Source organism: Sinocyclocheilus grahami, unplaced genomic scaffold, assembly GCF_001515645.1.
Source record: "Sinocyclocheilus grahami isolate Dianchi unplaced genomic scaffold, SAMN03320097.WGS_v1.1 scaffold306.1, whole genome shotgun sequence".
Classification (NCBI taxonomy): Eukaryota; Metazoa; Chordata; class Actinopteri; order Cypriniformes; family Cyprinidae; genus Sinocyclocheilus; species Sinocyclocheilus grahami.
Genome location: NW_015505485.1, coordinates 201,011 through 218,208, shown reverse-complemented (window position 1 = coordinate 218,208; position 17,198 = coordinate 201,011). Strand labels below are relative to the sequence as shown.

The 17,198-nt window shown below is 37.0% G+C and overlaps 1 protein-coding gene across 1 annotated transcript in view; it reads right to left on the bottom strand.

Annotated features, from left to right (window-relative positions):
* Window positions 1-17,198, bottom strand: part of LOC107601445 (LIM domain-binding protein 2-like) — a 65,488-nt gene that overhangs the window by 27,713 nt on the left and 20,577 nt on the right. Inside the window, exon 3 of the mRNA XM_016293628.1 lies at window positions 1,805-1,977. Within this exon, the coding sequence (XP_016149114.1) occupies window positions 1,805-1,977 (173 nt within the window). The remainder of the gene's footprint in view (window positions 1-1,804; window positions 1,978-17,198) is intronic.

Below are 17,198 nucleotides of genomic sequence, written 5' to 3'. Positions count from 1 at the left end.
TTTGTCTCTCATAGTTGAGGTATTCCTATGATGAAAATTACAGGCCTCTCTCATGTAGGAGAGTAGGAGAACTTGCACAATTGGTGACTGACTAAATACTTTTTTGCCCCACTGTATATATATATATATATATATATATATATATATATATATATATATATACATGAGCAATATCAGTATACCAGTACAATATTTCACGGTTCTCAACCAATCAGATTTGAGAACCAGAACGAACTGTTGTATAAATAGATTGTGAATGTTAGTCTGGGTGTGGGATGGGGTAAAACTAAATCTACAGATAAAAGCCATTTGAAAAGTGCCAAAAATAATTAAATAATGCATGGTAAAATAAAATAATAAAATACAATAAAAAACAAAAAATGCATACAATACAATAAAAATAACATTAACAGTTCTCAAGACATTTTTTGCCTTCATATAAAAATGAAAATGGTGAAATATGTTAGTTTTGATTAAATCAATCAATCAGTCAATCAAACGAAAAATACCTGTGGCATAAAAGTGCCTGTAGATGAAAAGACACAATTGGTGGCTGACTAAATACTTTTTTCCCCCACTGTATGAATGAAATTTTCTCCAATTGTGTACAGATATGCAAATAACTGCAAAATATCTGCTATTATGTTTTTGACAATTTCTCTGAATACAGCACTTGATTAATAAAGTACAGCTGTGATTTTGTAATCAGTGGCTCAAAGACTAGTGGGTCTCAATTCCTCTGTAATGATAAGTACACGGGCTCTTGTATGGATTAGAGTGGATTAGTACATATCAGTGTGTGAAAATAATCCAAAGTGCTTGATGGACAAGGTGGAAACATAAAATCTGTTGATAAGTGGTTTAACCCTCTGATGCATGATGTCCACTACAGCTGACAGAACTTTAAAAGCTATTTGTAACCACTGAGGGTGTGACGTTACATCCAAACCACCATGGGCCGATGGCCTTTGAACCCAGTCACAATATGACTGTCCTCTTTATATGTCATTGTATTTTTTATTATTACTATTTATGACAGCAAGAATTCAATCTGCAAAAGTGGTGAAGCATCAAGTAGCTCTATCTTATATTCCAGACAGCCTCTCCTGAGGCATAAACCCTCACACTAATAGAAATACAACAGTTATAATGTCAAATGGAAGTGATCTTTATAGATCAATTGCAAACTGCATATATAATGGGTAAAACAGTTATGCATAAAAAATGACCATGGCTTGTCATTTTGTCTCCACCTTTCAAATGCAGTGAAATGTTTGTGTTATGCTTGCTTTGGTGTCCTTGTTTAGTGCATTCAGACTGTAATGCTGAAATAAAATCTTACCAACTTGCTTCTATTATTAGCATTTTTTTACTATGACAAGGAAACTAATCAAAAACTAAAGTATATGACAACACACAGAGTGAGTACTAAGTAATAGATTCCAAAGCTGCCTGAAATATGTCACAAGGATTCCTAACGACCTCCATCAGTAAACACATAGCATAATGGCTGTGATTTAAGTAGTCAATTATCACGCCTGCCATGTTTGTTTGTTCTATTAGACAGTTTATGGGGTTTATCACAGAACTGAAGAAACAGATAACTGTGTCATTTCTCCTGCACTTTGAGGTTACGATAACGAGCAAAAAAGCACAAGGAGAACAAAGAACGCATGTTTTGTTGACAAACAGAGGTGTATCAGCTCCTCATCATCTACAGTATTAATTCATTTCAAAACATTGTGCCTGTTTAGAACATGGTGTCACACACACACACACACACACACACACTCTCCCTCTTTACCTTGGTGAACATGGGCTTGCCGTGTTGTGTGACCATGGTGCACTGATCGCAGTCTACAGTGATGCAGGAGTTGTGGAAGGACTCTTTGGAGTGTTTCAGGATGTAGTAGAGGTCTGACACGCCACCCTCAAAAACCGTACTGAAGTAACGAGGAATGAGCGTCCGCCCGATTGCTGAGGAGGAAAACAAGATGTCATTTATATTGCATTGCATTTTGTTGAATGTATTCCTAAAATGACTCAAAATGTCTCCACATCTCTTAATTTCTCACTGTTTGTTACGCTACATTATTAACAAATAATGACAGTCATGTATGAATTAAAAACAAACAAAAACTGTTCCTGAATTCCCTCAAATGGTGTCACCGTGCATCAGCACTGACATAGTAAGACTGGGAATTTTTTATAACAATTGTTATATATTAGCCTAACTGATATATAATATATAATATTATATTATAATTTGTTTTTGCAAACTGTGTTTACAGTAACCTGCCCGTGGTCTTACAAAAAGTTGAGTTGGAATACTTATTCTTCCCTGCAGCTGGAGATAATTATGCAACATTTTTTCTGTTGTTGTTTAACAATGAACAAAGACAGAGCCCCTGTCTGGATGTGTGGCCTCAGGTTGATCTGCACTGTTCAAATTTTTTTTCTTAGCTTGTATTCTTGCTTCACTACAAAAAACTATAGAATCCATCATGTACATACTGCAACAAATAATTTTCTTAATCAGTATTTTTGTCAAGCTTTCTAATAAAATGTTTAAACGTAAATTGAAAAAAAAATGAATTGATAAGTAAAATAGCATAAGATCTTGAATATATCTTAATGTAAGATTTTTAAACAAGCATAACGAATTAACATAGATCTCACTAAATTCAGATCGAAAAGGGGAAAAAAAGAGTAATGAAAGTGGGGTAAAAAATGAAATTAACTTATTATTACCATTCAAAAGTTATTTTTTTCAAAATGATTTTTAATGTTTTTCAAGTTTCATCAAATCTGAAATTATTTAATAAAAAATACAGTAAAAACAGTAATATTATGAAATATCATTACATATATTTTAACATGTAATTTATTCCTGTGATTCAAAGCTGAATTTTCAGCAGCCATTACTCCAGTCTTCAGTGTCACATGATCAGAAATCATTCTAATATGTTAATTTGCTGTTCATTTGTAGTATTATCAATTTTGAAAAAATATGCTGCTTAATATTTTTGTGGAAACTGTAATACAATGTAAAAGTCTTATTTCTGTTCATTATAATGCATCATTCTGATTTAAAAGTATTAATTTATTTTTCTTTGAAAAATAAAAACATGCTGACCCCCAGCTTTTCATGCGTGTGTGTGTATCTATACACACATATATATATATACATATATATATATATATATATATATATATACACACACACATGAGCAATATCAGTATACCAGTACATTATTTCACGGTTCTCAACCAATCAGATTTGAGAACCAGAACAAACTGTTGTATATATATATATATATATATTATAAAAATGTATAGACATACATATATCTTGGTCACCCATTGAAAAGCTTTACAAAACATTTTAAGGTGCATTTAGCTGGACATCTTTGGCCAAGAAAGAAGCAGACATGCCCACAGAAACAACTTGTACTTTTTGCAAATGGCTTTGCAGAGTTAATTTATCATTTTAATATTGAAACTGAACGGACGAGCAGCCTTATCCAGCTTAGCGTCTCATTTCAGGCAGAAATAATCCATCTTACAGTCAAACTCCCCTTTGAGAGAAATTATGTTTGTGCCACCAGCCCTGAGGAAGCAGAACGGGGGTGGTGGAGGAAAAGAGAGAGAGAACTTCATTTACCCAGCTTCCCTTAAGACAGCCGCCACTGCCGCCACCGGTTAAAACTGCACGGGCAGAAGGAGAAAATGAAACAGCTGCAAACGCGGCCTGTTTCTTAAATTGGCTAAAGTCTGGCATGACTAAATCAACACATAAATACTTGGCAGGGGGAGAGAGTGAGAAAAACGGGAGAAGAGGATAGAGTGGAGGGAGAGAGAGCCCTAGCTTGAGTGTATAAATGAAGGTCTCCCTAGTGGTTAAGACACAGAATGAGCCGACAACGGGAGCTGACTGTTAATGAGTGAGTGCGAGAGAGAGCGGTTTGAAGGGACAGTGAAAATAAATATGAATCACCCATGAATGAAAGAACAGCACAGAATGCAGGCAAATAAAGTGCTACAGGGAAGGACGAAAGTGAGAGAGATACAAAATGAAAGGCTGACAGGCAGGGTGACAGCAAGGGGTGTCATGCTGAAGGGAGATGTTGTTACTGAGGGCACACCTGACTGCCCGCTAAAGTTCTAGAGCACTGTGGCATAGCGGCCCCTATGCCTAACCATGGGGCATAAAATCACAGACACACTCGCACACACCAAAAATAAGAGACGAGTGACGAGTTGAACACACAAGAAGCTCTATAATACCTAGAGAAAGCTATCTGTTAGCATTCACATTCCTCTAAATAGCCACCGATCAGCTGGCGCTCCAGAAATATGGGTGCTCAGTTCTGGGCACAGAACTGGGTTTTTGAGCCAATCACCTAAGCCGTAAATGCCATGTAACTAATTAACAGGAATAAAATGACATAATGACAATGCTGATTGTAAGTCCAACAAACAAACAGTCACTGGCAAATATTGAATTGAATATAGAAATATTACTAATATCATGAAATTATAGAATTGATTAAAAATATAGAAATACAATAAAAAATAAAAATGTATAGAAAAATAATATATGTATTTATATGTATACATTTTAAATGTCTGTGTTTCTGTTATAGATTTCTATTTTTAAAAAATGCTGAACTTTCTATTCATCAAAGAATCCTGAAAAAACATGTCATGGTTTCTACAAAAATATTAAGCAGTGGCAAAATGTTAACAATTTATTTGGTCAGAATTAGTTGTTTTGCACATAAATTTGGTGTTGTTACATTCTCTATCAGCAAGGACTAACTGGATTATGCCAACCAAACAAACATTGTCTTGGGCCATTAGCATCATATGGCCAGACTATAAATACACAGTAACATGGTGCCAATACACGTTTCTGTTATTATATTTTTTCATGAAAATGTATAGAAATACCACTATACCATGCAGAGACTGATCTCCACTGAGACAAATACAGATAGATAGATGTTCTATAGGACTAAGACTCAGCACCTACAAACGAATCTCCACATAACTCTGAAATATAGGCCTATGCATTTAACCTGTAACCTCTTGTGCCAGTAACAACCAATAAAACAGAAAAGACTTCCCTCAGGTCATTTTTATAGTAAGCTTAATTTATCCACTTTTTATCCACTTATTCTGACACCTGTATTCATAATCATCTATGCCAGACGAGATAGAAATGGCAAACAATGTCCTGCTGGGACGTAGAGTTCCCTTTGCCACCTGTAGAGGGAGCACTTCAAACAACCTCTCTTTAAAATAAAAGTTAGCCTCCGCAGGATTCTGACAATAACCCATATGCTTTTGTGAATCTTTTTTGTCTGAGCATGTGCGGCTCTTTTTGCGTGTTGTGAAAGGACTTCAGACTGATTGGCCCATCTACAGAAGCGAGCACTCCAGAGATTGGATTAAGCAGTCACTTGTTTCGGCTAACACGCCGTGCAACATATGCCTCTCAAGTAATTTGTACCCAAACACGCAATTTACAAATAATTAACGTCTTGTTAATTAGGCACATTAATTCACACTGAGCATAGGCTCCAGGACAGATGCCAACACTCGCAGCCAAAGAGACAAGAGAGGAGTTCAGTTTCAAGTGGCACAGCAGACGAGGAGGAGAGTGTGAGAGGGACAGAGAGAAAAGAGAGACAGTCAAAGACACAGAGGGGTGGACAGAAAGGTTATGCACTGAGACAGGCAGAGTAAATAAAGACAAACAAAAGTGATTTTGCATGTAAAACAATTAAACAAATGTCAACCTTTTTTCAAATTAAAAAACGTGTGATTATTTTCTCATCCTCACGTTGTTCCAAAACCATGTCTTTTTGTCTTCCGTGAAACACAAATTCTGAAGATTTGTACTAGTCGCTCTTATCATATTACAATGAAACGTCCAAGCTTCATACAAGACACAAAAGCACCATAAATGTCATAAAAGTGGTCCATATGACTAGTGCACTATATTTCATGTCCTCAGAAGTGATAGCTTAGTGTGATGTACACACCAAAATTAAAGTTGCATTCAATGAAAAATTTGGACATATGCTCTTGCTGCATTCAATCAGATTATTTTCAATCAGGGGAAAAAGTGTGCATTGTGAAAAGAAAAGAGAAGTGAGTTCTTTCCATAAACTTAGCCTGAACTATACTATAACTATACTAACTAAACCTGGAACCACAGAGCTGAGTAATAAAACACCTCAAAAGATTTTTAAATAAAAAGGAAAAAGTGCAGAGCCACTCACACTCTCAGTTCTGAAACCTTGAGAGTTCACTTTTGATTCGAAGCCTGTTAAAAAATGTAGGCAACTTAATTATGAACTTGTCACTGTGAAGACAATCCCAAGGAACTATTACAAATGCAGGTCGATCGATCGGTGCATCTCTAAAATCAACCGATTCGTTTAAAATGCTAATTCATTTAACTTTGCAAATGACTGTACTCATAGCCCGACTGAATCATTTACTGGTTCATGTAACGCTAAGGAACAAAACATTGTGATGCTCCGAGACACAGCGGTTCTGCTGTTTGATCTATTTTCCTTTTGATGGAGCAAAATGGTATTTTGTGTCTGAAAGTTACTCAGTAACTTCTTGTTTATTGTACATTTATGATTGTGCAGATATTCGGAAAACCAGGACTCTGTGTTTGTGTGATAGGCTAACTCCTATATCATAGGCATATGTTATAAAAACAGAAACTCATTAAATGTTTTTTTAAAATATTTTTAAAAATAATTTTGATGACATTTCTGCCCCACTATGTGTGATGGCAGAGAGACGGGAGCGAGCGCTCAAAACACTTCAGATCGCTTAAATTAGTGGAACAAACATAATGTAGAATCATCCTCTGTAAAGAAATGAGACCAAGAGGCCTACAGCAACTCTGAAGCAGTTGCAGGACATTTCTGACAAAGAGTGGTCATTGTGTGCATGTGACAACAATACCACAAATTCTCCACAAATGTGGCTTGAATGGGAGGGTTGTAAGAAAAAAGCCACTCCTCAAGAAAGGCCACATGCAGTCATGACTGAGCTTTGACAAAACACACCTTGAAGAATAGGGCAGATGAGTAAAAATGTAATTAAATGGCCTCAACACCAAACAATATGTCTGGCATAAATCCAATACAGCTCACCATCCAAATAACAGCATTCCTACAGTAAAGCAGGTGTTTTTTTTGTTTTTTTTTCTGATATGTTGGTGTTACATCTTTCACTTGGATGTTATAAGTAGCACTGAGTAAATACAGCTGGATAAAACAAAAACTGTCATCTTCATTTCAGGCTGCAAAGCAACACAATGGGATTATTTTAAAGGGGGGTGATTCTTTTCTATACCCACTGTATATGATGCACAGAGTTGCTGCCAATGTAAAGCATTTAATTTAATTTAGGATGCTGCTTTAGAGGTCCACTGCCTCAAAAAGTAAACAGCGAGGCAACTCACTGTGGCTGGCTCTCCCCAGGTGAAATCCCATTTAAAAAACAGGTGAATATTTTTAGAATTGAGAAAATCATTAGTTGTGCTTCAGCATTATGGGAAGGGAATATTGAACACCCACTTTTTTTAGGACACACTGTGACTTTCCAAACAGCGGGCCAAAAAATGCACACTCCTGCCTGCTGTGAGCGAGCTAAACTTTATTTCCACCATTACAAATAACTCGTTATTTATAAAGCGTGCCGTAAGGACTTACGAGGTCGTACCAACAAATGTGTAAGCAAGTAAAAATGAAGAAATGGTGTCAAAGCACAGTGCAACAGTGAACTGACTGACTGCAAGAAGCATGCGCGATTTTCATTTCGCACGAGACATTCACAGTCAGGGTTCCAAAAAGAATGTGGTTTATAAAAAAGGATAAAAAAGAGAAGAACAGCTCTCACCCTGCCCTTCCTTGTCAGTAATTATCTCTCTGGGGACAATCGCTCCATTCCGAAACAACCCACACTTACATTCTCTCTCTCTTTCTTTCTCTCTTTCACACACACAAATTCTAAGCCTAAAATGCAGAAGCAGCTCCCATGACTCTGTGTTTTACCCTCTCTGGTGGGACAACACTGAAGTTGAATGTGTGAATTATGAATAGATAATGATTAGGTATCGGTTCAAATAGAGATGTGAGAATACACAGTCTGCCCCTCTCAGAGGAAGACTTGTCGAGGTGAAACTGGAATAATATATACCAGAGAGATGATTTGTCAAAGGATTGCTTCTACTATCTAGCTGAACGTTTGCTAGTTTCCAGTTCAAGCAAATGTTAACCTCTGTTTGAAATAATTCTGTTGTTTGCAATATGCAATTCAAAATGTTCTGTCAAAATACGCAAGTAATAAATCAATATTAAAATAAAAAACAGCAACATAATAGCAGTCTTTCTACAGTGTCTATATGACCAAGAACTTAAGTCAGAACCCAGACCTAAATGAAAAATTCTACGTGCAACTGCTTTCATTTCAAATTAATACTTTTTTTCAGTAAGGAGGATGCATTAAATTGATCAAACGTGACAGTTAAAGCTGGGGTAGGCAGTTTCTGTGCTACTAGTGTCACCTAACAGAACTACAATAATAAAGCATGTTTTTAGACAAGCTTTGCAAATGCCACTTTTGTGCTTCACGCCTCACCCAACTCAAACATCACTCAAAAATACACGGCTCTTACGAGTCTATAAAAGTCAAGGCATGTCTCAACAGGTAAAAGTAGACTACATTTAATAAAAGGTCCTACATATTAAAGGGGTCATATGATGCTTTTTTAAAGATCATTATTTTGTGTATTTGGTGTAACAGAATATGTTGATATGCTTTAATGTTCAAAAAACACATCATTTTTGTAGGTCCTCTATGCCCCGCCTCTCTCAAACGCTTAGTTTTCTACAAAGTCCCTCCTTCCAACAAGCGCAGTCTGCTATGATTGGCCAGCTGACCCAGTGCATTGTGACTGGCCGAACACCGCAAGCACTCGTCGGAAATGTAACGCCTCTTACCATAATCGCGAGCTTCATCTTTCAAAATAAATGTAAAGACAGTAAATAATGTCCTTAGTTTTACCATCAGTTCAAGCCCGAAAGGGGAAGTGACAGACACAGTGATGAAGCTGGTATGTGTTTGCAGTACACAAGCCACGGTTAAGACAGCTGACTCCACTGTGATGTGACCCTCTTTCTCTCGCGCTCTCTCTCTCTTTCTCTGTCTTGAGTTTTACCATCAGTGCAAGCCCGAAAGGGGAAGTGACAGACACAGTGATGAAGCTGGTATGTGTTTGCAGTACACAAGCCACGGTTAAGACAGCTGACTCCACTGTGATGTGACCCTCTTTCTCTCGCGCTCTCTCTCTCTTTCTCTCTCGCTCTCTCTCTCGCACCCTCTCTCTCTCGTGCTCTCTCTCTCTCTCGTGCTCTCTCTCTCTCGCTCGCTCGCTCACTCCAAAGAGAAAGGAAAACTTGAAATCGCATCATATGACCCCTTTAAGATTATTTTTAACTTGAAATTTAAAGGGGTCATATGATGTTGCTAAAAATAACATTATTTTGTGTATTTGATGTAATGCAATGTGTTTATACGGTTTAAGGTAAAAAAACACACATTATTTTCCACATAATGTACATTATTGTTTCTCCTCTATGCCCCACCTTTCTGAAACGCGTCGATTTTTACAAAGCTCATCGTTCTGAAAAGCGAGGTGTGCTCTGATTGGCCAGCTATCCAGTGTGTTGTGATTGGCTGAATACCTCAAGCATGTGACGGAAATGTTACGCCCCTTAACATACTGTGTTTCCATGTTTCCCGGCACGACGAGACAAAACAAATAAAACCCATTACAAACGAGGCATTTGTTGCATCCAGTGGGGACATAATTACAGATTATAATGACTGTATGCGTATTGCACCGAGTAAACATAAAACCATGTCTGCATTTGTGATTGGAGAAATGACAAACAACAAGCGCTACTCTACACTGTTCAAAACTCGCGTTTGAATCATTAGTGGCAGATTCTTTCATTATAAAAAACTTACTTACAGGCTGTGAGTCAGAAGCGCCAGACTGTCCTTGCAAAGTTGGAACTGCCCCTCTTTATAGAAACATTATGTCCTCTTATGGAAGGCCAAACAAAGTAGTTTCGCTTTCACAACGCAACACACAGGTGCTTAAGTGAGCGGCGCCCACCGGATTCGACGAAGGAGACTTGCAGCAACCACATGTGACGACGACCCTGGACTGGACACCGCTTCGTCTACGGTGAAAGCCGATCCGGCGATTGACAGCGCGAAGTTGATGTATTTCCTCAGTGACCAGCACGGATCAGCTCTAGGCATGACGAAGCGGATATCGTCCTCTTTTGGAAGGCCAAACAAAGTCGTTTCACTTTCACAACGAAACACACATCATCTTCACAACATGGCGGCGGCAACAACAATACTACAGCAAGAATAAAAGTTACGCCTTCTTTCTTTGCGTGAACATTTGGGTGGCCTTATGCAAATCTTCCCACACAGTGACGTAGACATGTGGGGGCGTGTTTAAACGAGGCGTTTTAGGAGGGCGTGGACAAATCATAACTTTTATAAAGAATATCTCTTTGGATTTGAGACTTTAGTCTTTGCAACTTTACAGATCTTCTTTATGCACCAAGAGCTTGTAACACTCCAAAGAAAAAGGACAAATTTGAATCGCATCATATGGCCCCTTTAACTTAACTGTCAAGAAAAAAAGTTTCCTAAAAATATTCAGCAGCACAAGTGTTTTTAATACTTATAAAAAATAAGAAATCTTGAGCACCAATTCAGCACATTAGAATGATTTCTTAAGGTTCATTAAAGGATCACTGAAGGCAGTAATGGCTGTTGAAAGAAATTACATTCTAAAATATTACTGTTTTTTTCAGTATGTTCAATTTAAAAATATAAATCTTAATGTTCATATTCCACTTTAAAAAAAAAGAAATGTACTCAACAGCGTATTAGTTTTAATGTGTTATTGAATATATATATATATATATATATATATATATATATATATATATATATATAAGTATACATATATATATCAAACATGAAATTTCACTTGTATTGGTATCAACAACTGAAATTTTGTTATGATAACCATAAAAATTTTCACATAAACCTTACAGTAAATGCCAGGTATCATCACCAGAATGCAACTAAGTTATTAGCAAAATGGAATTAAGACGTGGAGTCAAGTTAGTGAGGTATGAACATTGTGGATACCTAAAGTAAAGTCTAGCAATTGGTTGTATATATGCCAATACAAATCTGGTACCATCACCTTAATAACAGAACTACGAAAAAAGTAAAGAAACATGCATGTGTCCTTCATCTCTCCTGGAGAAGTCGTGGCCTAATGGTTAGAGAGTTGGACTTGTAACCCAAAAGTTGTGGGTTCAAGTCTCATACTGGCAGGGATTGTAGGTGGGGGGAGTGAATGTACAGTGCTCTCTCCCACCTTCAATACCATGACTGAGGTGCCCTTGAGCAAGGGGCTTTCACTTCACATGTTTCACTTTCACACACACACAACCAGGGTACTAGTATGGAATTCAGTACCCAGAATATGACATATTTATCTTCATAAAACTTTAATTCTTTCTCTCTATCCCTCAAACTTTCGTCAAAGAGCATTGATCTCAGAGAATAAAATATTATGGGTGAAAACAAAAAGAGAGATAACATGAAATGATGACATCTGCAAGGTTGACAGAGCGAACAAGCATGTTTATGCACAAAATGTCTGGAGTACCTGGACACCCAAACCCTTGGGTTGGTCTTCCTGCTGGTGAGTCTGAAAGCTTTTTTCGAGTCATATTGACAACTTTTATGATACTTTATGATTATTTTTTTCTTTTTGGATCTTGACAGACTCAATATAACAAGAGCTATGTAACGATTCTTTTTGTGTTACACTGAAAAACATCACAGAGTATGGGTTTGAACCCATTGGTCACAGTGTCTGAAATGATCTGTGCTATGGTGACTGATTAGAAAACAGATTCAGCAGATAAAAAGACAGAATTGCGCTGTGATTATGATACACCACAGAGAATATTCTGACTCATCACATCTCGGTCTCATTGATGCGGAGGATAGGAGAGATCGGGAGACGGAGGTTGTCTGATAGATTCCGAGTTCTCCCCTCTCCAGCAGTAATCCCCAAAGACATCCGCACCAAAACGAGACACAGGCGAACAGCTCCACTCACCCACAACCGCCCTCACAACACGCTTGGCCTCACACCACTGCCTCTGTGTGTGTGTCTGAATGTGTGCTGCGCTTTTCCCATGAGTCCTGATCCACACCTCCCCCCTTTCCCCTCCATTCATAATTCAGGAGAGGCTGGCTTGGCCCACTCTACCTCCCAGCTCCACCGCATGCTCATGGGGCACATACTTCCTCAAGGGCTCCCGGATGGATGCCACCACAACCGAATCAAACAGTATGATTTCCCATCATCTTCCAGATTTGATTTATTAAAATGTCTATCCTCCATCGACATGAAAACAGTGACTCGATAAGAGAGAGAGAGAACTGGAGTCTCATTTTCAGTATGGCAATATGTGCTGCAAAGTTTTCGAAGTGAAAAACACATTTAACCCCATTAAAGCCTGGCTTTCAAATCATAGTCCGAAAAATCTGATTTCAGATCTGTAAAAACAAGGCATTTTGGTTCAGTTGCTGATATTTAAATTGCCAAAAAGTAACATGAAATTCTGTTAGCTTGTAATCAATAAGATCTTTCTAACAGTATTGCAGACCACTTGCAAAAATGCATATAAACATCAGTTGACACTCCTGTATATCCCAATAATATTTCTTAGTAAGATAATATTTAAATGCTTAGTTTTATGATCAAAGCTCTGTAGTTTTTATTGTGGGGGGGCAAAACATATAATTCAGTGGTTGATATATAAGCAGGGGCTGGCATATAAGCATGACTGAGAGATGAACGAACAAACATTCCTCAAAAGCCTGATTTTGATGCTCACATTTGAACATGATTTTTCTAAAAATGATGAATGGAAGTAAACCTACGTTGCTTCAGTCCAGTAAGTGTCAATTTACATGATAAAAATCATTAAAGATTTCACAGCAAAAAGACATGATTACCATGACCTGAAGGGCAACATTTTAAGAATAATATTAAAAGGCCTTTTGCTTTTTAATATTACAATATTACAATATTACAACTTGCTAAAAAAAAGTCAATATTACAACACAATGCATTTATTAGATTGTGTAAAACTGTTTTTTTCAGCAAAGTTTGGATCATGTCAATAATTTAGAGGCCTTAGAAATTTGTGTATCAAATATGAGACTTTACAGGGTTTAATGCTGGAGTTAATGTCCTTTATTATTGGTAACCATATCACAACATTTTGCCGTCTTACATATGAAAACAATAAACATGTAAGGCTGCAATTTGAAGGCCCTTTCACCGAAAATGTCATGTGGGAAAAAAAGCAAAATAAGTTTTTCATTATTTATTTTAACTCTATGCAAACAACTAAAAAAAATTTTAAATAAAAAAATAAAAATTAAAGAAATAATAATAATAATAATAACAAAATAAAATAAAAATAAAAAATAATTCAGCCATTAAAATTCTCCCATCCTTTACTGACCCACATGTAATTCTAAATCTGTATGAAGTTCCTTTTTCTGTGGAATACAAAACATATTTTGAAAAATGTTCCCCATATAAGTCAATGTGGTCCAAAAAAGAAGAAGCTGTACACCACTGACTTTTATAGTACGGCCAAAAACAGTTGAAAGAAATTAGAAAAATATAAATTCTAGGTCATTTAAAACATCAATACATACAGTATACAGACCATCCATACAGTGGTTTTCTAAAGAACTCATTCCAGAGAATTAAAAGTTCTCTATGGAATATAAAAATTCTCCTACACACCATCATGCTGTAAAACCCAAACCTTTGGTTCCAACTGGAGCCATTACTTGGAAGATTTAGGCACAATGTGATCTAAATCAATCTCTCCATCAAGTATTCCCTGTGTCAGAAACATCTCCTAAGTTTCTGTCACACCACAAGACTCTTGAAGCCTGTATCATTGTCGCTGTCAGGATTCAGTGCAGCATTTAAGCCTCGCTTAGCCCTCTGCTGGGCTCAAGATGATGCTTTTTGATATGATCTTGTCACCGCTGCTGATAAAGAGGAAGTGGGAAGTCTTGTTCCAAGAGGTAATTCCTCCCTTTGTGCCACGATCCATCCAACACCTCCCTCCTATTCCTCTTGAATGAATTATGGAGTGGGAGGGGAGGGGAGGTTTCCTGCCAGGTTTGTTTAAATAACCTCCTGTTTTACTGCTGCGTGCACCTGACACTGGGCCTACAGGAACAACGCCTCACATCAGGAAGAAAAAGAGATAGAATGGCTAAATAAAGATGGGACTGGCAGAAGAAGCACAAGATAATTGATTATACAGTATATCAACTTAATATACACTGCTGTTCAAAAGTTTGGGGTCAGCAAGATTCTTTTATTTTTTATCAAAAATTAACACTTTTATTCAGCAAAGATCCATGATCAAAAGTGAGAGTAAAGGCATTTATAATGTTACAAAAGTTTTTGATTTCAAATAAATGCTGTTTTCAACATTTATAATAATAAGAAATGTTACTTTTGCTTTATTAGAATGATATCATGTGACACCGAAGACTAGATTAATGGCTGCTGAAAATTCACAGGAGTAAACTGCATTTTAAAATATAATAAAATAGGAAACAGATATTTTAAATTGTAATATTTTTTCCCACAATATTACTGTTTTTACTGTATTTTAATTAAATGCAGCATTGGTTGACTTCTTTTGAAAACATTTTAAAAAGTCTGACCGACCATAAACTTTTGAACAGTACAGTAGTGTGTGTGTGTGTGTGTCAATTCCTTTTGCTTTTACTGTATTTTTTTTATCAAACAAACCATAATTATAGACTTTCAAAAACATGAAAAAATCTTACCAACACCAAAACTAGTTTGAATTATATAACTACCAACTTTGAATAAAATAATGAACATTAAACACATCTTTAAATGTTTCAGTCAATGGGGACAAAAGGACTTTTGGGACATCAGCAAAAAACACAAAAAGAGGGAGGTCAGGAATGAATGAAAAGGAAAAAGCACATAACAGCGATGTGGAGGGGAAACAGAGCTACATAAACATTTAATATCCTGATGACACACACATATATATTCTCCATCCATTAGTTTTACATTAGTCCATTATAAAAGAGCCCCGCCAAATGCATGCATTATCAATATAGTGTGTCTACGTGTCTCTGTGAGACTTTGTGTACGTCTACAAACTACGTGCCAAAGCTTCCTTTCCATACGGTCTCTGAGCATATAAGAGGACAGCGCCTCTCGTTCATTATGCATGGGCCATGTTGACTTTCTGGAGGGTTCTGGGATCAAAAGTGCACCAGGCTCCTCATAACTCCTAATTTTTTCATGAATCTTTACCAAATCTACCATGCAGCATGATTCTACCATTCTGCCCCAATTCCTGGGTAAAACACACACACACACACACACACATGCACAACAATAACAACAACCTGCTCTTTTCAGTGAGCTTTAATGGACACGGTAAACACTCAACCTGTTACCTGATGACACAATCAACCAATTTTCAGGGACATACACTTTGTGTGCATATCTTGCACGGCTGCACATCAGGCACACGTTGAAACATGCTCTCGCATGCACACGCACAAGTCTGATGCTGATCCGGAGGTGAATTAAGACAGACAGTGCAGTCGATATTGTTTTGTTATTGAATAAGGAGCTGTAGAGAGAGAGAGAGAGAGACAGCAGGAAGAGCAGAGAAAGACTCATCCTATCACACAGCTGTTCTCTTTTCCTGCTGCCCACACATACACACAAATGCTCGGAAACAGTGCCATTAGACACACACACATTTTCATCCAGGGCACAGATGCATTTAACATCTCTCAGTAATCTTAAAAGTATCAATCCAGACCTGCAGATACAGCATATGAGAGTGCTCATACAAACACACAGAGACCATCACAAGGTTGTTTTGAAACTTGGGCTGTCAGTCTTTGAGACCTGTGACTTTGCCAGCACCGGACTGCAGCCGAGCCTGCTCAACCCCCCCACACTGTCAATCACAGCTCGCTCTGTCTCTCTTTGCTGTGTTTTCCCTCACAAGTCATCTTAAACAATAGACTCTCCACCAAAGAAATGTGTGAGAGGCTTATGTAATCTAGGACTGCCAACTGATTAAAATGTTTTATTAACTTAACTGTATGCTAATCAATCAAATTAATAGCATATTCAATGTGCATCAATATAATCAACAAAAAGAATCATTATTTGCTGATGAAATCCCCCAAGTGAAGTTAATCCGAAGACATTATTCTGGCAGTGAAAAACATTATAAGTCGCTTTAAAAATCAATGTTGTTTGTTATTTCCATATAATTGATAAAAGCCTATTACTGGCCTACAGTCCATATCAATCCATTTTGAAATCAAGTTTGTCTGAGAAAGAATCACAGGATGTTCATACTGGATTTGTCTATGTACACTTGCAGACTAACGTCTCGCTGTTGTTTTGGCATTATCAAGGTGGAAAGTCGTTAAAAACTAAATTTTACAAACTTAAAAAATGCATTCAGCTTTTGAATAAAAGAATGAGTACTGTGTGAATGGTTCCTGTCTCATTCAGGGCTGTTCTCAGTAAAGCTGCGTTCACCCTAGACTTTCAAACCAAGCATCTACCTGTTGGTCAACATGGAAAATGCGAGTCTGATGTGAAATCTAAATGGGGAAATCTTTCCTTCATACAAAATTCTTGATTGCGTGAACTCCTAATGACTGGATTTTGCATGCAATTCACAGATCTGCTCCAAATACCATACTTGTTGAGAACTATCAGTAAAATATAATATAAAATAAAATATAAAACTAAATACATAACAACAAGTGTAAACACAGAAAGTTGCCCTGGTTTTTACTAATCAAATCTACATCAACAGCAATGCTGGGAAACTATGCAAAATGCATGCTATTCAGAAATAGGGGAAAAAACATAAAACAAAATCAACATTAAGTCACAAATTACCCTAATAATTGTTTGAAATGAA